This window comes from Cydia strobilella, chromosome 16 (assembly GCF_947568885.1).
Source record: "Cydia strobilella chromosome 16, ilCydStro3.1, whole genome shotgun sequence".
NCBI classification, from domain to species: Eukaryota; Metazoa; Arthropoda; class Insecta; order Lepidoptera; family Tortricidae; genus Cydia; species Cydia strobilella.
The window spans coordinates 624,887-647,878 of NC_086056.1; the positions used below are offsets into that span (position 1 = coordinate 624,887).

Sequence of the window (22,992 nt, forward strand, 5' to 3'; positions counted from 1 at the left end):
ACGTGTAAAATTTTAATTTTATTAATAAATGATTGTATTGTATTGTATTGTATTGTATTGTATAATGGTATTATCATTAAATTTGTTGATATATTTTATATTAAAAATGATTTTTTTATACCTCGTGCGTGTAAGCCGCCGTCATAATGAACAGTTGAATCGCGCGACATCGCGCGTTCACGGGCGTTCATCTTGTACTTAGCCTAAGAACGGCACGGGCAGTTTACAATATCTAGTATCTAAACAATTAAAAATTCAAAAACAGAAAGCTAATGCGTTGATTTTCGAAATTTTGAACGTTCTTCGCTTCTATCGGTTTCCGATCAGTGTCAGTGTGCCCCACGGCGTGGAGGAGAACGCACGCACCACGTCGCGTCGAATTAGAAATATTCGTTATGCGTGCCGGTACGAAGTGCTTGTGACTGTGAATTTAAAAATTAATTAACTTAAAATAACTATAATAAAAAAATAAGAGGTATTTTTCATAAAATTAACACTAATTCAGTTAAAATTTTCAAATGAATCAAAGTGTTAACTTGACAGAAAGTGATTGATCGTTGCGGTTTTTCGGTTTCGGTACGATACGATAAATTTCCATTTGCAATGCGAATTTGTTTTACTAAAATAAATAAGAGAAAATATTTTTAAAATAGTGTTTTTTTTTAGTGTTTACATAGAGTGGATTAGATGTATCACATAAAAGTGTTTTTGACGAGAGGGTGGTGTTTACCACTTTTGATTTTGGTGATTTTAGTGACCAAGGTACTAGGATATGTGGAAACCGAGGAGTTTATTAGTGACCTTGACAAACCAGGTAAGTGCTAATTATATGTATCATAAGTCATAAGATTATAAATTAATAAATAAATAAAGCCTTTATTACTGACTTATTTTTTTTACAATAAAACGTCTTTATATATATTTAACTTATTCTAATTTGTGATTCTGACATCCGGGATGTTTTCATTGTCAGTCTGCCCTTTGGCCTCCGCTAGAATTTGCCATAACTTCCTGTTCATGGCTTTCCTTCTCCATAATCAAGCTATTCCTCTAATTCCGTCCTCCCATCTTTTCCTTTGTCTTCCCTTTCTCCTTTTTTTCCTTTTTGGAAGAAAAAAAAAATCGTAAGAATAGGAATCATTAAATTTGCATTTTGCAAAGCCGATTGTTTGAAAATTAGCAAATAATTCGAAGCTCTAATTTCATACTGGGTATTATTATTAACATCTATTATTTACAGGTGCGAATTTAGTCTAGAATTCTGTGAAAGCTTAATTTTGTTAATGGTTCTTAGATCCTTCCGTCAATCAAAGGATTATTAGCTATGACATTCGTTATTTTAGCTTTATAGAATTAATATTACGTATTTGAATTTCAGAGAAAATGTGCAATTTTCAACAAAAACGGTACTTATTGTCGCTAGTCAGTAAGGCCCTATTTCGATATAGCTTCAATTAGAAATCAACCTTATCGACAACCGACAATGTGGTACCTTTTCATTGAAAACGTCACAAATGTTCAGAACCCCTAGTGTAAATTTCATTCGATATGCGTTTGCGTTATGTAAATAAATATAAATTAAATTTTAGTCTTAGTTTAGTTTCTAGTTTTATTAAGGTGCCCTGTTGGTGGTTACTGTGCACCTGGTATTATGCACTTATATGGGAAAATAATCAATAATTGACTACCGATATAGGAACTTTGCCCGGAAAATTCGCGTACGGCAAAGCCCGTCAGACGGAGCGATAATATACCGACAGATACCGTAAGATACTGACATATCTTACGCAGCGTAGTAGCGTACTACGTAGGCGAGCAACACGCGAACGCGAAGCGAAGCGATGCGGCGCGCGGTGAATCAATCCTTTGATACCTATAGAAGTGCCCTACGTGGGCAACCTCGTTGCAACGCGAACGCCGTGGGCCCGCCGCGCCGCTCCGCTTCGCTTCGCGTTCGCGAGTTGTTCGCTTACGTAAGACGCACACACGACAACGATACTAAAATATATTGTAACTAGCTGTTGCCCGCGACTTCGTACGCGTGGATTTGTATGTTGGTGGTTATATATTTTACATGAGCATAGAACAATATGCAGCAGCAAAAGATATGTAGGGACGGTTAATCATTTGTTAATAATTATACAACGCATGAAATTTGTCTTTCACAAACTACGAAGTTTCAAGCCCCTAACTGAAAAAAATTGTTCTCGATATAATCCCTCTCAACAGTTGATTATCAAGTCTACTATTTAAAAAAAAGGTTCACTCCCGATGCAAACTTTATTAATACAAACTTTTCAAACACGGTGCAATCAGATTTCGTCTAATTTGAAATAACTTTTTTTTGTAATATTATGAATTGCTTAACACGACTTTATTGTCTAAGCCAAGGTGATGACATATTTTTTAAACTTTGGGAATGTACATATATTTATGCCCTTGACTGTACAAGGAAGCGCTTATGACAGCATATTTCGATGGCCTAAAAATAATAATGGGTGGTCATGTTTAGGGTTCCGTACCCAAAGGGTAAAAACGGGACCCTATTACTAAGACTCCACAGTCCGTCTGTTTGTCTGTCAGTCACCAGGCTGTATCTCATGAACCGTGATAGCTAGAGTGTTGAAATTTTCACAGATGGTGTATTTCTGTTGTCGCTATAACAACAAATACTAAAAACAGATTAAAATAAATATTTAAGTGACCTATACAACAAACGTGATTTTTTCGCCGTTTTTGCGTAATGGTACGGAACCCTTCGTGCGCGAATGCGACTCGCACTTAGCCAGTTTTTTCCTTTAGAGATACGGAACCCAAAATTTTTACAAATGTATTGTATTATAAATGTCCTGTAATGAACGCATACAGGTCCCCCGGCTAAACTTTTAACTACCCGAGTAGAAAACTGCATAATTATGGAAACGATTCAAACAAAATTACTAACTTATTATATAGTTAACGGTATCTCTACGTTCACTTACCTGTACTAATAATGGCATTGTGTTAAACAAAAGCCATTATTTCTTTTTTTGTGAGCGCGTGGCCTTTGTGCCTGAGCGCGTGGCCATCGTGTGTGAGCCTCAGGCACAAAAAGGCCACGCGCTCACACAAAAGAAATAATGGCTTTTGTTTAACAGAATGCCATTGTTAGTACGTAAGTGAACGAGCTCAGTAGAGATAGCGTTATCTATACCTACATCTGTATCCCTAGTATAAATTTTATTCGATAGCGTTATATGACGTAGGAGTTTCCAAAACGTCCCGATTGGCGCGCTGTTTATACAAAAAAAACCGGCCAACTGCGAGTCGGACTCGCGCTCCGAGGGTTCCGTACTTTTTAGTGTTTTTTGTTATAGCGGCAACAGAAATACATCATCTGTGAAAATTTCAACTGTCTAGCTATCACGGTTCATGAGATACAGCCTGGTGACAGACGGACAGACGGAGAGACGGACAGTGAAGTCTTAGTAATAGGGTCCCGTTTTTACCCTTTGGGTACGGAACCCTAAAAAGACAAAACGCAAACGAAAACGCACGTCACGATATCGAATGAAATTTACACTACGGGCACTGAGCTAGCTGTATTAACTGAGCTCGTTTTTAATTTAGAAGTTATAATTTAAGTCCGTTCGCTGGTGAACTTTACAAGTATTAGCATATTAGGTGTATGAGGTTTCCCGCAAGTTCACGAAAGAATGAGAATAAATTATAAACTTAAATAGGTACGAAACGATACAGAATTGGCATGAGAAGGAGTACGAAAAAACGAAAAATTTGGTACGAAATAAACACACTGTGTTTAGCAACCTACCCAGGTTTTATATTTTTCCACGATGTGATCACCTTTTGTACGATGTATTTCTTTCATGCAATAAAGATTAGATAAATAAATTATTCTTATTCTTAAATAAACCAGCATTGCACCTTACCCAAGTTTGAGTTAACGAGATTCCACTGTAGGGGAGACCGAGGTAAGTTGTGACAGAGGGGAGTCGTGAGGGCGCGTCTGTTAGCTAGTAACTTGAACTAACAAACGCGCTTTTGCTCATTGCTAGTTAATAGATTCCAAAAAATCGACGATGTTACAACTCTCCTCTGTCTTATAATGTACCTATATTGTGTAACGTTTATTCATAATTATGGTAACAAAGGCAGGAATATATCTGGCCATTTTTGTAGTCAGTACCTGAGTATTTTATAAAACTTACGCTGGCTGTAAATTTACGTAGAAACGAATAAAATAAGCCGAATAAAAGACACCTATAGATAAAAGTAATATTTATTTTAAGAGAAAGGCCAATCTGCTTAATTCGTAATTTCACTTTCACAAAAGTAAAATAAATCCGTCTTTATCCAATCATTCACCGTAAATAGTGTAAATGCAATAAACATTTTTTTTTCTATTAATACTGGAAACTAAGTTGGAAAACATCTAAGCTCAAAGCTTTCAATCGTGCTAAGTAACCCCAATATTTTTTAAGACAAAACAATCTACAAATCCGCTTAGCAATCAAAAAAACATGAAATCCTAAGTACATACAGTGGTAATATTATGTATTCGAGAATTTAATAACGTTCCCTTCGTTAGGTAACCAAAATAAGATTTCGTGTCCATTCAAATCCCGACCTTTTTCAGGAAAGAAAAGAGTCTACAGTTTCAAGAAGATCTTTTAGTTTTTCTTTGTGGCCGCAAAGTTAGTATGATGTCGAGATATGAGACAATCTGGCTCCTATAAAATCCTAATGGTTGAAGTTTTGTAAGTAAAGTCTTGTGACAGGTCTCTTAGTTTGTGTTCCAAGTTCAACAAAAGGGACTGAAGAATTAAGAGTTTTGCGACGCTGTTTTAACTTGAGCGTATAGCCAGACAGTTTATTACATCCAGTATGAAGTATTATTAGCACGAACACCATTAGTAGGTATCTTGTTTCTAGAGTTTAACTAGACTTATATTGACCGGGATATAGACCGTGATTACCTTTTGTATTATTTGTGAGCTCCCGATATTTCGACGCAGTTACATGCATCATGTTCACGGGTGACTGAAGATAGCGGGTGGGTGTCAAAGTTGTGCATCTTGTTTCTAGCTAAAAAATCATGCTTTAAGAAAAATACTTTTTCACCACATAAGTTCGTAAAGGCTCTCTTGATTATTCAAAAACTGATGAGAAAGTTGAAACTTTCACTTCACTCGGTGGCAAAATTTGTTACCCATGTGCCTTGAAACCCACGCGACGCTCAGATTCAAATCAATTTTGGAATCTTTCACTTGCTTGGGACCAACATTAGCGTGAGCGGTTAAACAACAAATTTGCTCCCTTTTTAATTTCTGGTCATACTGAGCTGCTTATACCACGGGACCAGCCTTAAATCACGGAACTAAGTCACGGTCGAAAATACAAAAATGCAAATACAAAAAGGTTTATTTACTAATACAGGTTATATACAGAAAATGTGGATATCCGCCAGATACCAAACTAGGCTTAGCCTGTATCTTGGCATCCTTATCCTTACAATTAATTAAATTAAAATCGCTAGAAGCCAAACATGCCAAAAGCCAAACGTGACTAAATGTATCCTATTATTCAAGTGAACTGCATTTCTATAAAAGCGGGGACTTTATGAAAACGACCGTTTTCCATTGGGTATGAAAACTGCTCCACCTTCCTTCCTATCTACAATCGGATAATAAGATAAAGTTGTGAACTCACCAGTTCACTCATAGTCGACAAAAACTTTATAGTTTAGAAGAAGTTTAATAAGTTCTTATGAAATGTGTCCTATCGCAAGTTATTTGCAGTTTTTCTGCAGTGACATAGTTATAGCGATGTGGTGGTATAATTATAGTTTCTGCTTTGACTATCCTAGCAATGAAATATCTTATGATATGCCTTGCAATGAAGTATCTGATTACCGCTTTTTTGATCCCTCCCCCCACCTTGTCACACTTGGTCACATTTGGCAAACCCCTCCCCCCCTGGTGTGACGTCACATTTTTTCAATGAAATCGACATTCGAATTAAGTATTATTAATATTTAATCAAAATATTTTTGACAAAAGAAACATTAGTAATTTATTAACCCAAAACATATTAGGAAAGAAAATTAAACGATTAAAAAGGATTATCGTTCCAAAAACTTGTTATTTAACTGTACAGCGAATAAAATAATTTAAATAAGTTAATTTGACATCACATAGTTTGTGTTTTCTCCCTACCCACAACATGTCACATTTTCTTGACCCCCTCCCCTAAACGTGTGATGTAAATTAATGGTTGGCCCCTTAGAATAGAATAGAATAGAATATAATAGAATAGAATATTTTTTATTTTGCTTAAAAATGTGGTACAAGAGATGTTATAAAAATATATCGTGGTCACACACATTCCACCAGAAACAGGCATGCAAAATTTAAAGTACCTAAATATTAAAAGAAAGCATGCAACGGTACGCATTTAGAGTACTTACAACTAATATTCTAGTGCTCTTAAATCTAGCGTATTACAAAAATGTCAAAATTACAATTATATTACCAGTATGTCATAACTACAATACAGATTCGATAACTAATTATATCATAAAATCTCAAGTTTGATGTCTAAAGTAATCGAAATATTCTTCAACAGAGTAAAAACATTCTTGAATGAGCCAGTTTTTAAGTTTACGCTTAAATAAACTAATAGACAGATCTTTAATGTCATCATGCAGGCGATTAAAAATGTCAATGAACTTACAGTATGCGTTATTGCTGTACAATTGTGTCTTATCTGGGTACCTTGTAGGAAAGTTGCATATATCTTTAAATGTTTTGAAGAGTTCTGGGTGGGCCTTAACGAATAAACAAACTTCATATATATAGAAGCACCTGGCACAGTTAATAAATTCAGTTTTATGAATAACGGCCTACAAGATGTTAAGACATCTACGTTGCAGATCGCTCTGATGCACTGTTTTTGTGCTAAAAGTGATATATCCAAAACCTATTAAAGTTAATAACACAACAATAACTATTACTGAATGTTACTGGGCGTGATAATTGTATATAGCCAAACAATTGGTATTTGAACATTGTGACCCGAGATCAGCCAATATTCTCAATTAATCGTGCCCTCAATTGGATCAAAGGAGCAAATGTCAAAGGGTCTTTGTCGGCCATCTTTAGGGGTCAGACCACACACCACCTCTACTAGGCGGGGCATACAGGGGGATTTAGAAAATGTGACCAGGGCTAGCACAGGAGGGGCGCGATAATATGTGACGTTTTCAAGTAAAAGGTACCACATTGTCGCTTACCATAAGAACGCAAAATTGCTTGTATCTTTATACGAAAAACCTGCCAGAGCGTCCTTATGGCAAGCGACAATGACCAAACTCACAAGCGGTATTGAACCTAAGTCTAAGGAGAGACTTTGCCTCCTTGTGTGTGTTCTACCGCCTGTACAATGGGCTGTGCTCTGAAGAATTGTTTGACATGATGCCAACGGCCGCTTTCTATCACCGCACCGCCCGCCATCGGCAGGGTGTTCATCCTCACACCATAGCACCTAAATGGTCGCGTACTGTGCGGTTTAAGAGGAATTTCCTCCCGCGTACGCTTCGGCTGTGGAATGAGCTTCCTGCCGAGGTTTTCCCGAGGGGCTACAGTATGGGGTTCTTCAAAAAAGGAGTGTACAGGTTTTTAAAGGGTCGGCAACGCGCATGTAATACCTCTGGTGTTGCAGGCTTCCATAGGCTACGGTGACTGCTTACCATCAGGCGGGCCGGGTATGCTTGTTTGCCACCGTCGTGGTATAAAAAAAAAAAGCCTTTTTCTTGAAAACGACACATATATCGCCCGCGAAATAGACTACCTAGTTTCACTTAAATATTACTATTTCTTTCCTTTTGAAATAAATTAGTTTAACACAGACATTTTAAAAAGAAAAATAATGTTGTGACTGGAATTCTTGTGACAAATGCGATTGTTGTGACAAGTCAACTGGTGTTGCTACTATGTTTCCTTTAGTTCAATTTAATTTAATTTCTATACGTGTGGTGACATAGCCCTCAATGTAAGGGAGTTTTCACGAAATAATTAAGTCAAAGAATAAAATTTCCGACCCACTTTGTACCTTGTCACAGTGATAAGAGTATGAGGTCACTAGCGACTTTCATATTAATTGTCACTGTACGAAATGGGTCGGAAACTAATTTCGACAATACTACTATTAAGCATGAAATTTTTATGCAAATCAACTTTTTGCTATTGTAATATCGCTTATAGTTTATGGAATGAATACCAAAACCAAGTATTTGTGACGTTCTCAATCAAAAGGTAGCACATTGTCGCTAGCCATAAGGACGCTGTGACAGGTTATTTGTATAAAGATACAAGCAAATTTCGTCTTTATGGTAAGCGACACAGGTACCTTTTGATTGAGAACGTCACATTTATCGAAATTTAATGCTTAATTTATCGTCACAAAACTGACAGTGATTTACTTCTCGTAACAACTTACGCTATTTGGTTACACTATTTTCTGAAAACTTCCGTAAACGCTTTGTAATGCTGGCAGGGTCGCCATGTAAGGTGAGGATTCGGAGTTGAGTAGAAACGAGTGTTCAGCTTCAATGATGCTTTATTACTGCACTGAATACATGAGTAAATAGTCCTTATATATATATCCTATGAGCTACATACATAACTATATCTCGTATACATTACACGGTTTTGTCTCTAACTCCTTCACCCTTCACGCGATCCGGCTTTGGAACGATCTCTCACTCAACATCAGACAGGCTCCAACCAAGCTCTCGTTTAAGCGCATGTTACGCAAGCATTTTTTCGACAAGCTCACTGGTTAGTTGTCCATCGTAGGCATAGTATTGTTTGCACTGGGTACATAAAGTAAAGTAATATATATGTAAGTTTATTTAATTATAGTATGTATATGTAAGTTTATTTTCGGTAGTGTATATTATTTATCGCTATGTTTTTTGTTTTAAGTTACCTATTCTGCTTTTTTTTGTTCAATGCCTGCACCTATCACTGTTTCTGTTTAGCCTGGTGGTTGACTGGTAGAGAATGCCTTTAGGCATTAAGTCCGCCATTTGTGCTTTATTTGTTATATTGTGCAAAAAATTTAAGATAAATAAATAAATAAATTACACAGCCTGTGTATTTATGTAGTCCGTGGGTTAGACGATAGACATATTTCAACATCGATATGTATCCATGCTACGTGAGGTTTCGGTGGAATTTCCTTCTGCAGACGTTCCGACTGTGGAATGTACTTCCCAAGGTTCTCCCAAGGGATTACGGAGATTTTTCAAAAAGGGGCATTTTGGTTTCATAAGGGTATATTAGGTTATATAATGTTTTATTACCTTGGTTACAGAATCTATTACAGTTGGTTAACTGTACAAATACTATATTTTGCTTTATTTTAAAACTCCCTTGGGTGTTCGTAATTACCCCGCCTTCAAGGCAAAGGCAAAATCGACTTCTAAAATGGTAACAAAAAGACAAACAAAATAATAAATTAGTCCAAGTTCGGGCCTAAACTTTTACACAAAGCGGTAGCGACGACATATCCGACTTTGGTCGTTTACGTGTCGAAAAACTATTATTTGTCGACCAGGCCATAAATTCGAACGTACACTGACACCAGAATGATTACATATCTAAACGATGTCAGTCGCCTGTACGTTTCACTCGGTCCAATACATGTATATCAAGTAGATACGAGCAAAATGCAGGCTCGACTGACCTCCTCCTCCTTCTTATCTTATGGTTTCTGGGGACACTTCGACCCACAGGGATCGTTTGTGCAGTTACCCCCTAGGAAAGACCCGTCCGCTACTCAAGAGCTTTTCCCACCCACTTCATATGCTGGATGATGGATCTTATGGGTAGCGTTTTGAATTCCTTTGGTTCCAGATAGCCTGTTCCAAAGTCCTTCATTCTTTGTCTGGCGAGGGCGTGACATTCACACATAAGGTGTTCTATTGTCTCTTCCTCTGCCACCACACATACGACGCCTCCTCCTCCTTGCATCGGTTTCCTTATTACTGAGGGTTGTGGTCACTTCTAGGGAACAGCTTCTTTTGGACAATTTGCCGCCACCTGTCTATCGCCGAGGGCACCGTGGAGCGTTACATACAGGGCTGAGCGAATTTGGCGAATTGAGCTCGACTGACATCATTTAGATATCATTTCGATGTCTCAATGTAAGTTTGAATTGTCCTCCCTGTCACAAGGATTCATGTCGAAACTACGTGATAATATCCTGTATTATGCATTGTAATGTTCTTTTTGTATGTGACTGAATGTCAACTTACATTTTGGAGACATTCTTTTTAACCGTCGAGTTGCCGAAGCTAACTTTGCACACATTTTGACAGAACAAAGTGTGGCAATGTCATTAAAAGCATCATAATTTGATATAAAATTTGCATTAATGGTGATACTTTTATATTTTGTTATTGCAATGTCCATGCAAAGGCACCTTGGTCTAAACGTTTCTGTGCATGTCATTATTATTCACAACGACGGGACTTAATCGCGTAAAATAAGTTTTAAATTTACCTCCGACGTTTCGAGGATGACGTTGTCCCCGTGGTCTTGGAGAAGACTGGCTAAAGTTGACATCAACATCTTCTAAGCGTGCGAGCTTTTCGAACTACCCGCACTTAAGTCCCGTCGTTGTGAATAAATACGAGTAAAAATCGTGAAAGTTTAAATCGGTGCAGGTCTATGCATGTCGTTAAATCATTTCGAAATTAGAGAAGTTTTAATAAGCAGTAAACTTACTTCGATTCCAATAACTTTTTTATTTAATACCAGGTTTAATTTTGTCCAGATTCTATTCCGCATACATTTTTAGTGTTCCGTGCAAAACTTTGTTTTGACAAACGGAACACTTATGGGATCACTTCGGTCTTGCAAATCAGTTAAATGCGTTTTTCTCAGAGACCGTTTGACATAGATACCTAAAATTAGAAACAGTTATTTCAATTAAAATAAGTTTAAATTTAACACAAATAGAGCTAGTAGGTAAATAAAAGACAATTGAAACAATAAATTAAGCAAAGTTTTGCGCCATGACAATGTGTCGCTATAAAAATGTACACAATGCTGAATCATCGACTATTGTGATTAATCTACTTCTATTTAGCGAAAAACTTTTCTTTTTGCCGCGTTCAAACATTATTTTTTGTCAAAATATTCGCAAATAAAACCTATTCTATACTTGGTATTTAGGTTGAGATACGATATTTAGACCGGTGTTTTTTTGCGGTCAATGCAATAGTATGTATGTATGTATGTATGTATGTAAACACTTTATTGCACATAAGACAGGTTAAGATATACAATTAAACAGAAATTATACAATGTACAAAGGCGAACTTATCCCTGTAAGGGATCTCTTCCAGTCAACCTTTGAGCGACTGAGAGTAGACAATTAAAAATGACAGACAAACGAACACTATGTACAGAAAAGTGAAATAAGTGAGTGAGTGAGTGAAGTGAGTGAGTGTAGTGAATAGTGGCAGTGTTTTTGATTTAATTTACCTTTTAAACTTGATAAAAAATATAGATATGTACAATGTTGTTTTATAGTAGTTGCCTGATTATAACTAATATAATTTAAAATTTTATTAGTACCTAACAAAATAACAACTTTTGCCAATATAATTGAATTCCACTTGTAATTATTACATCGTATCTACGTAAGAGTTTATTAAAAATACGCACGGGCGCCATTTTTATCTGTAAAAGTTTTAATTTTCCTTTCCAAAAGTTTTATCAATACAACTTTGGGAACAAATTATCAAATTATTTTTATCATATAATAATAAAATCTTTTTCTACTCGTCGAGTATAATCTGTGTATTACGACTTAACATGCAACACTACAACCTTACTCTTTTCAACGTTGGATAGTCTATGGCACTTCCGACTCAAACATAAGAATTTTATCGATACGGTTTAGTCAATTATAAAATTTTTGAAAATAGAACTTCATACATTTCAGTAAAATATTTCTTGTTTAAGGAGACTCGATTCAATGCAAATTAGTCTACTTAAACATGCTGCTGCGTCGTATCTGCTTTGTGATTGGTTGGCCAACAATTGCTTCATAAGTCATAAACGCGCATGTGACACCCTTCATATAGCAACATCCATATCCTACGAAAACCGATTAGCGTTGCTTGTTAGTCTCCATAGGCTACGGTGGCCAAAATCGAGAAAAAAACTGTCTTAAAATTGAATTTAGCGCGGAGCAGGTACCAGGGCCTCATGAGTTACGAGGAGGTGTCGTTGACCAACCCGCCGGGGGCGCCGGGCCCGGCGGCCGCGGCCGGGGCGCGTACGAGTATGAAGGTATCGCGGGTCGCGGCAGCTCGCGTATCTTAGCTGTATACTTTTGGTTTGTTTACTTAAGTATATGATTCTACTAGTTGAAAGTATTATTTTTTTGTCCCATAATAAATTCAGGTCGCGCGCGCGCGCGCGCGCGCGCGTGTGTGTGTGTGTGTGTGTGTGTGTGTGTGTGTGTGTGTGTGTGTGTGTGTGTGTGTGTGTGTGTGTGTGTGTGTGTGTGTGTGTGTGTGTGTGTGTGTGTGTGTGTGTGTGTGTGTGTGTGTGTGTGTGTGTGTGTGTGTGTGTGTGTGTGTGTGTGTGTGTGTGTGTGTGTGTGTGTGTGTGTCAATGTAGTAGCGTCTCTGTCTCATCATAGGTTATGGTCTTCAGCCAATTTGTAACTTCTCTCTTGCAGTCATAATAAATATCAAGTTGTTTGTTCAATTTATTGAAAACATGTGAGGATTTTAAGCAGAACTGTCTGTCTACTATATATTTTGATGTTTTATTTACTACTCATACTACTATATATTATATGAATTATAAGCCTGATATAGATGTCATATACTAAAGAAAAAGTGACGAAGCTCTCCAGTGGTGAAGGCCGGATTCGAACCGGCGTCTTTTGCTAATGAACGCCATAAACCCCTAGGACACCTCGCCACGGCGCCGGCGGAACCTGTCCCGATTTCTAGACTATTATGTCATTCGTCACTTTTTAGGGTTCCGTACCCAAAGGGTAAAAACGGGACCCTATTACTAAGACTCCGCTGTCCGTCTGTCCCTCTGTCTGTCCATCTGTATCTCATGAACCGTGGTAGCTAGACAGTTGAAATTTTCACAGATGATGTATTTCTGTTGCCGCTATAACAACAAATACTAAAAAGTACGGAACCCTCGGTGCGCGAGTCCGACTCGCACTTGGGCGGTTTTTTTTATTTTAAGACATCTATTTTAGTTGATAAATAATACATCAGTTGTATATTTTCACACGTTATTGATGCACGTTGCAGCTACGGAACCCTCGGTGCGCGAGTCCGACTCGCACTTGGGCGGTTTTTTTTATTTTAAGACATCTATTTTAGTTGATAAATAATACATCAGTTGTATATTTTCACACGTTATTGATGCACGTTGCAGCTCGTTTTAATATTTATTTCCTACATTTTCTACCAGGGCTCGGAACCGGTGTTTTAAAAAAACCCCGAAATAGCCCAATATTTTGAATTATTTTATGCTCATTACGTAGGACTGAATTATGTATTTAGGAAACTATTTTGCATTATTAAAACGTCCCATTAAAAATGAAATTATAAACAAAAGAACGAAAAAGAACGTAATAATACCGGTATTCCGACCCCTGTTTTCTACTAAGCGATTTACCATCGTAACGCGTGATCCGATTTTAACGTATAACAATGTGCTATGTTTAACAGTAGCAATCGCGTAGGGGGCGTGTATGTGTGTGTGTGCGTTCAGCTTATTTATATAGCCTTTCTGCCCTAGTTGGAGAAAAGATAGTTCTGTAGGAAAATACAACCCGTTATTGCTTGAAAAGGGGTCAAACAAACTATACAGGATGATTTTCTTTATGTCTAAACTTACTGGAAGGGGATAATATGTCGGTAATTCTAAATTATGGTGATGGTTTTCCTGGAGAGCAATTCGAACTTGCAATTTGATATCAAAATGCGCGTTCGCGCGTGAATTTCGCTCGTACTTGTTCGTACATGTATTGGCGCATGCGAGACAAAATGACAATGATAACAAAATGACATCATTTTGACATGATGTAAATTTGCATTAGTCGCAAATTCAAACTCACATTGTGATATCAAAATAACATCTAAATGATGTCAGTCGCGCGTGCGTCTCGCTTGTGTACAATACACATGTAAATTTCTGAGCAGGGGCCCGTTTATCAAATAATACAAGTGGAAGTCCCTTTCTAACAGAAGCTGTCAAAAACTGAGTTCCTTTCGTGTTAGAAGCTACAAGCTTTTGATAAACAGTACCTGTACAAAATCGCTTCAAATCAGCTGTTCCATAGAAGGCATTGACCCCCCCCCCCCTTATAGGGATAAGTCCGCCTTTGTACATTGTATATATTTTTGTTCTTTTATTGTGTTTGTATCTGTCTTATATACAATAAAGTGTTTACATACATACATACAATTTTGATTCGCGGAAATGTGTGACGGTATCACATATTTCTTTTTGTACGGTTTGTCTTATAGTAAAAGTTGTTAGATTCGGACCCAATGCCAATTTCTATGAAAATGTGACGTTTAAATATATGTGACATTTCAATCAAAAGGTACCACATTGTCGGTTGTCGATAAGGTTGATTGAAATTGAAGCTATATGGAAATAGCGCCTTATTGACAAGCGACAATAAGTACCCTTTTGGTTGAAAATGACACATATGACGATATTTATCTAAAGTTATCTCAGTTAGACTGTAAGTTTGACCTACATGATGCATGTGGTAGATTATTGTCGGACCTATAAGTAGGTACTTAATAAAATTATCCTCAACCCAAGCAAAAAGGGTTTTTGCCACCGACCTGTCGAGGCAAGATAAAGGTAAGCTAATTAAATAGCTAAGCGCTCTGGGTTTTAATTAATTGAGCAAACCTACTCAAAACTCATTAAAGCAATTAAAGAGGAAAAATGACAACTTTACTTTATAGGTAAAAAACTTAGCTAAATCCCCTTTTGCTTGTGTGAGTAAAATGTGTATTGTTAGATGTTCCATATTTGAAATTTGTAATATGACGTAAGGTTCGCAGATTCATTATTTACTTAGCTAATAGCATAGAGTAACTTATACTAGAGCGGTACTGTCATAGTAAATTTTGTAACCCCAGTAAATTCACTGCCATCTGTCGACACACTTTAAAACTAAAATAAATATTTTTAAAAATACGATAAAATGTATTTAGATATGGAAAAATGATTTTTTTTTATTTGCATTAATTATTTTTATGATTTTGACCCATGTTCTTTGACTGATATGCGTTAAAATTGTTAAATAACAAACGAAACCGTCAACGCCATCTATACGACAGTTGACCAAAGCTAGTAGCGCCCTCTGAACGAGAATCAAATTTTCTTGATTTTCGAGGCACGTTTTTTCCTTAGACTGTATCCATCTATTACGGAGTTATATCTATCTTTGCTAATAGCTAATTTATTTGTGTGATGAGCACAAATATTTGTTCCTGAGTCATAGATGTTTTCTATGTATTTAAGTATTCATATATTACATAACACAAGCCTCCTTGGGCTTACCGTGGGACTTAGTCAATCTGTGTAAGAATGTCCTATAATATTTATTTATTTATTTAATAGCTAAGAAGTTTTATGAATAAACCCCGTTATGAATGTTTCAGTTCATTGAAAATAAGGGTTGGAAAAAATACGTTCCCTAAATTCGCCTTTTTAGTACATAACTTCGCCTTGGAAAAACATGAAATTATAATTTCAGTATAACTTGTATCATGGCCGTTTAGTACTTAATTCCACATTTTCTATCTCTATCGCACGCGTATAATTATATTAATATCTTGCTCGCACAACGGAATTGGCCGCCGGCGGGACATCACTTTTATTTACTTTATAATATCGTGCAAACTTGAATTTTTTAAGGGTTCCGTACCCAAAGGGTAAAAACGCGACCCGATTACTAAGACTCCGCTGTCCGTCTGTCACCAGGCTGTATCTCATGAACCGTGATAGCTAGACAGTTGAAATTTTCACAGATGATGTATTTCTGTTGCCGCTATAACAACAAATACTAAAAACAGAATAATATAAATAGTTAAATGGGGCTCCCATACAACGAACGTGATTTTTTTGCTGTTTTTTTCCGTAATGGTACGGAACCCTTCGTGCGCGAGTCCGACTCGCACTTGGCCGGTTTTTTTATTTTTTCCCACTAAAAAAACCGGTTTGCATTCCCTACTACTAATACCGAGTTCGAAGATTCTGTAAACTTCCTGAATATTAAGTGTTAGTAAGTTTCTAAAGTTTCTTTGCTTTGACTTCAGATAGTGCTGAACAAGTGCTGACAAGGGTAGTGCTGAAAGTTTAGACTTTTTTTTATACCACGTCGGCGGCAATCAAGCATACGGCCCGCCTGATGGTAAGCAATACCGGAGATATTACACGCGCGTTGCCGACCCTTTAAGAATCTGTACACTCCTTTTTTGAAGAACCCCATACTGACTATCAAAAAACATTACAGAAAACATTGTAAAAACTAAAATTGGCATTTATTTGTTTGTTTATCACAAATCTTTGTTCCTGGGTTATGAATGTTTTGAATGTATCTATACATATAAGTATTTATATATAGGTAGGTTTTTGTATTGTTTTATTTTAATTTAACTGTTTTTTTTTTAAATGAATATTCTTTCTCTCATTTATTTTCACGTCACAATAAATAAAACAGTAAATAGAAAGTCCATCGGCAACGCAGGCTTCGTCAAGTAGACACAAAAGCAAATCAGCAACAGGCTTCGTCATCGACTTACAAATGATGTAATCCGCAACAGGCTTTGTCAATCTTAACCACTAAATTAAACTATTTAGGCTATGGTGCCACCCCGGACCGTAGCCGGTCGGACTGATGATTATTTTAATGAATTGAATATATTATTTATGTAAATCCAATTATGACGTGTAATATGTAATATTATTATAAATAAATGAGTATGAGTATGAGTATGAGTATGAGTATGAGTATGAGTATGAGTATGAGTATGAGTATGAGTATGAGTATGAGTATGAGTATGAGTATGAGTATGAGTATTATAGTTAATCAAAAGACTGGCTCAGGAAAGAAAGGATTGGCAATTACTCCACCGGCAAGAGCAAAGCTCTTAAGATTTCGATTTAGATTTAGATTTATTTATTTCATAATATTAAATTACAATATGAATTATTTTTACACTAATCTATACGAATTTATATTATGATCGTCAAGTGGAAAATAAAAATTGATTATAATTATACAAAAACAATACACAATTAAAAAACCATTTGAATAAGCAATCAATATTATAGGTAAAGTTATGATGATGATGATTATAGTTACCATCGTCTAGTAATTGGTAGTAAATTTTTCTATAATATTTAATTTAAATAAATTCTTTATTGCACCAAAATAGGGAATAAAATAATATTTTTAGTACTTACTCTTTATTGATATTTTACTTCCATACATAAGGATTACATATTCATTAGGCCCATCGCTTCACTAATGAAACCTTTCAGAGATAAATCGTAGGAGTACCGTAATAACATTTCCAATAATAACATATATTATATTACTAAATACGCATATATTTCTACTTAAGGGGATCCCATGCCCCAATGACCTTCGATTTGAATCCCTTAGTTTTCTAATGTTTTTTGTAGCTTATCATATTAACAGCAACGGATTTTAGCAATATAGTATCCCATATTTACTTCAAAGTTCATTGTTTTCGAAATATTTGGCATCAAAGTTAAACAATTTTAGCCCAAAAACTGGTTTTCTGGCCATAACTTTTGTGTTAATTAGTTTAAAATTAAAACCTTAGGCAAATTTTTAGAGACGTCTAAGACGAACCCAAATATGTAGATTTCGTATAAGTAAGATCTTTCACAGCAATCGAGATACGAAAACAGTGTTTTTTTAGACAATGTTTAAAACATACATACATACATACATATAATCACGCCTATTTCCCGGAGGGGTAGGCAGAGACCACGGATTTCCACTTGCTACGATCCTGACATACCTCTTTCGCTTCCTTCACTTTCATAACATTCCTCATACACGCTCGCCGGTTTAGGGTGCTCTTGACCTGGCCTTTCTTCAGCATTTCCCCGATCTGATCAGAAAAAGTCCGCCGAGGTCTGCCCCTTCCAACTCCCGTTTCTACCTCTCCCTTATACACTCTCTTTGTTAGCCTTCTTTCACTCATTCTTTCCACGTGTCCAAACCATCTTAACATACCTTTCTCAATTTTTGTCACTACATCTTCGCTCAGTCCACACTTTTCCCTTATCACACTGTTCCTAATTCTATCTTGTAATCTATGTTTAAAACAATCATAAATAAATAAGTATTCATTTTTTTCACAATCCGGTAGAGAAAAATGGAGATAAAAGATTGAAGAACCGATAGCCGCTTGTCTTAAAATTCTATATGTAGTGCAAAAGTAGGGGTTACGATTCAAAACTTGTCAAAAATCGATGAAAACCTCAGGTAGCCCCTTAATGGCTTACATTCTAAAGATGAATACTCGTACTATGAATGCAGTAGGAACTATAATGCTTACTTGAAAATACCTCATTAAATGTAAATCCCTTTGAGTTTCAAAACATGAAGAAATAAATGACGCCAGTTATCTCACTTTTCCTGTGTAACATGAACCTGCCTCTAAAATGAAATTGTATTTTGAAGAGCTCTTAAGCACCCGACACTGCTCCATAATGGCGAGACGGGTTAAAATACGGGCAAGAGAGGTATGGGCACTGTGATCTCGCTTTGTGTGGTAGGGCTGGTAGGGCACAGGACAGCGGATGTCATTCCAGATCTAGAGCAGAGCCCAACTGGGGAGGTACCTCCACCTTACAGAAAACCGCAGCCAAATAACACTAGACCCTACTAATAGTGTTGTGTTCCTGCCGGTGAGTAAGGTTGCCAGAGCTCGAGGGAGAGGAGTGTTAGGGTAGGCAACGCGCATGTAACTCCTCTGGAGTTGCAGGCGTACATAGGCTACGGAGACTGCTTAACATCAGGCGGGCCGTATGCTTGTTTGCCACCGACGTAGTATATAAAAAAAAAATAGACTGCTAATTTCGCGCACGCTCAGCTCAACTCCGTGCTCGAGGCATACCCGGAGTGTGATTTGTTTGTGAGTGCAATCGGACGACTGATGATTGAGTGTAAGTGATAGAGCGAGAGATGCCTGTAAGTAGTATTATATAAGTATAATTAATATTGTTATGTAAATACTTTTGTACCCAATGTATAAGTAGTACTGTCTCCCAATTTGTGTCGCTGTGGCTATAGCTGTTAAGGTACAATTGTCAACTTAAATAATAATAAACAATAATAATAATGAATCATAGTGGGCGTAGGTAAGGTCAATGAGGGCAATACATTTAATAAGGCATTTAATAATAGAAATTGGTATGACGGCGACCGATCGTGCAAGCCGGCAGAACATAAAATACCTTTACATATCACGGAATGCCGTCATTTCATGAGGTGCCTAAGATTTGCCGAGGCATATCATGTTGTGACTTAGGTATACATTTTATGAAGCTAAAATGAAAAATAGTAGGTTAAAAGGCACACGAGACCGCGGTGTTTTATGGAGGTTGTTCGTCTTGATTATTTACTTGTCTCTGGATTGAGGATTTCATGATAGTTTAGTTATTACATTATACCCTTAACCTGACTTTAAGCTTTTCTTTAATTTGCCCTGTTACGTACGTATATACGTTATGTACGTTAAATATGTACGTTAAGTATTTCATCATTATCATTAATTTAAGAGCCTAGCTCTTGTCGGTGGAGCAATTTCCATGTATCTCTTTCCTGAGCCTTTCGTTTGACCGCCTGATACGACACGACGTTTATCTTTTCCTTAAGTTGGTCCATGTATGTTCTTCTTGGTCTCCCTCTCTTCCGCCTTCCTTCTACTTTCCCTTCTACAATATTTTTTATGAATTCGTCGTGTCGTAACAGGTGCCCAACCATCTTCCCTCTTCTGCTCTCAATGATTTGCAACAGGGACCTCCTCTCCTGCACAAGGTTGAGAACCTCTTCGTTAGATTTTCTCTCGGTCCAACTAATCTTAAGTAAAAGTAAGTGGTTAAGTATTTAGTGTGGGTCAAATCTTGGAAGCTAAATTTGACCCACTTCCCGATTTCCGATTAAGCTGCAGTTTTGTATACATATGTAAATCGGATGACAATGCAATATTATGATGACATAGAGCTGATCTGATGATGGAGACAGGAGGTGGCCATGGGAACTCTGTGATAAAACAACGCAAACTAGGTAATTGTGTTTGTGTTTGTTATAATTGTCTCGATGAATATTAGTTGCCTGTGGAAAGAAGTACAGTCAGCGACAAGCTTGTACCAATATGGATTTTTTGCCAAATATTTATAATAAAAATACTTTGAATATCATTAAGGAAAACAATCTAAAGAAAGAAATAAATGTTTGTACTTAACAGATCCTACAAGAAATTCAGCCAAACTTCAAAACTACCGTTAGAAAAAATCTCCTCAGTGAACGTTAAACCCTCCGTGTCCGTCCTAAGAAAATATGAACCTTTTAAATAAGAACTTCTAAAAACCGCGGCTGAACACTTTTACTTTTCTTTGGAAGAAAAATGGACCAAGTAATACACTTTTGTACTATCTTTGTTCTAGGGAGTTGACTTACTTACACCGACACGAGTTTCCGCCATATTTCATTTCATTTCATTTCATTTATTGCATTACCATGGTTACATTAAGGTTATACATTTATTTATTGCAAAGGGAAACAAACGGCATATAATCACACATATAGTTTAACATATTGAGTTGACACAACAGCCAGAACAGTTTCCACTTATAGGTAACACAACTATTGCTTTGAGAGAAACAACATGCAGTACATGCACATTCGTAAATTAACAAGGCAATTACAAACTAAAACTGAAACTAAGATTATACAATTTAATGACAAAATTTATGAACAAGTAAATTAATGACAATATTTAAGAAAGAGAATGACGAAGAAATTTTAAACTGATTTACTACATAATTATATTAATTAGGCACTTAGTGTCAAGTCGCCATAAGATTTATAGGAGCGGACCAAGATGCTAACAAATATACGCGCCTCTTTAAATAGTGCGTGTTCAGATGTTTTTAAGCACCTCGGCCACTCAGATATATCTGATGGCGACTGTACGGCCTCAGTGGCGTGCGCCAAGTGGTCAGCGAAGCGTTGGCGGGCAGCGTCGAAGTAATAGCGGGCAGCGTCAGTTTGTAATGAGGACGCCCGCATACGTTTTGCGTGTTTATTTTGAACGCCGCACGCTCTGCCCCGCTGACGCCCCGCTTTACCGTCAACTCAGTTTTTAGGGTTCCGTACCCAAAGGGTAAAAACGGGACCCTATTACTAAGACTCCACTGTCCGTCTGTCCGTTTGTCTATCACCAGGCTTCTCATGAACCGTGATAGCTAGACAGTTGAAATTTTCACAGATGATGTATTTCTGTTGCCGGTATAACAACAAATACTAAAAAGTACGGAACCCTCCGTGGGCGAGTCCGACTCGCACTTGTCCGGTTTTTACGCTTACTAATAATGCCTTGCACTCATACTGCTGACTCTTACGGCCCGGAGACGACATCGCGCGGCGGCGGCAGCGACGAGCAACGGCCAAAGGTTGGAGCGAGACACAGCGAGCGGACCTTTCGTTCCCACCTATGATTGCCGCCGCCGCCGGTCGCGCAATGTCGTGGCCGGGCTTTTACGAATTAAAGGATGACACGTTAGACCGGGCCGTGACCGGGCCGGAGCTTCCGGCGCTTCGTTTTCTATGGAAAGCATCACGTGATCACCTGTCATGTCATAGAAAAGTAAGCGCCGGAAGCTCCGGCCCGGTCACGGCCCGGTCTAACGTGAGTCATCCTTAATTTGGCATAAGCGACTACTAAAGTAGGTAGCATTATTATAGGAAAACGATCTTGCAAAAGAGATCTCTACTCAACTTTACTCATAACGTTTCGTGAATGCCAAATGTATCCGTACACAATAAATCCATTTGCGTTTAAAACTTAAAGCAGGAAAGTTGAGAGGAGGTTATCTTACCTGCTGAATGAAAATAAAATATAAAGTGGCCTGATCTTCGTAATTTCTATAAATAAGTTCTGATACTGCCCCACTGAGTTTATTACTATAGAGACGATATACTCTATAGGTATATGTATAGAAGGAACCCACCATCAATTACAATGACACTACACTACCGCGGTAAGGTTTTGTGGATCAGACACTGTTAAAATAGCTATTTATGCAACAAGTGAAGAAATCATCTTTACGCACGTGTATCATACAATGTTTTACTATGCATTGTGCGAGTAAATAAAAAAACATATGGCAAATAAGTTTAATTATTAAAAAGAGTGTTTTAAATCGACACGAGTTGCAAATTACCAGCCACAACTTCTAAGGAATCCATGGTTTGAGGACTCGTCCATGGGTCGACGCGAACTAGTTTTAGCATTTAGACTACGTTCCGGACACATCCCATTAAATAAATTTGCATATCTAATGAAAAAGGTGCCGTCGGCAAACTGTGACGAATGTGACATTTTGGAGGATGCATACCATGTCATCATGGAGTGTGTCCGAAACGAAAGTGAGAGAAAGGATATGAACGTAACCTTATTTGAAGTTGGGGGTTGCAACCAAATTTTGGGGCACCCACTATCTGAGGATGCAAAATGTTTATACAGACTTGTTGCGCTTGGACTAAATAGAAGATAGTCACATTTTTGTATACGCACAGAGCGACATCGTCACAAAAGTGACAAAGCTCTTTAAACAAGGATAAAAAAAAAAACCTATTCGCACGTGT

The 22,992-nt window shown here is 37.2% G+C and overlaps 1 protein-coding gene across 1 annotated transcript in view; it reads left to right on the forward strand.

Annotated features, from left to right (window-relative positions):
* Positions 1-312: 312 nt before the first annotated feature.
* Positions 313-22,992, forward strand: part of LOC134748371 (hemicentin-2-like) — a 200,599-nt gene continuing 177,919 nt past the window's right edge. Inside the window, exon 1 of the mRNA XM_063683155.1 lies at positions 313-814. Within this exon, the coding sequence (XP_063539225.1) occupies positions 688-814 (127 nt within the window). The 5' untranslated portion in view covers positions 313-687. The remainder of the gene's footprint in view (positions 815-22,992) is intronic.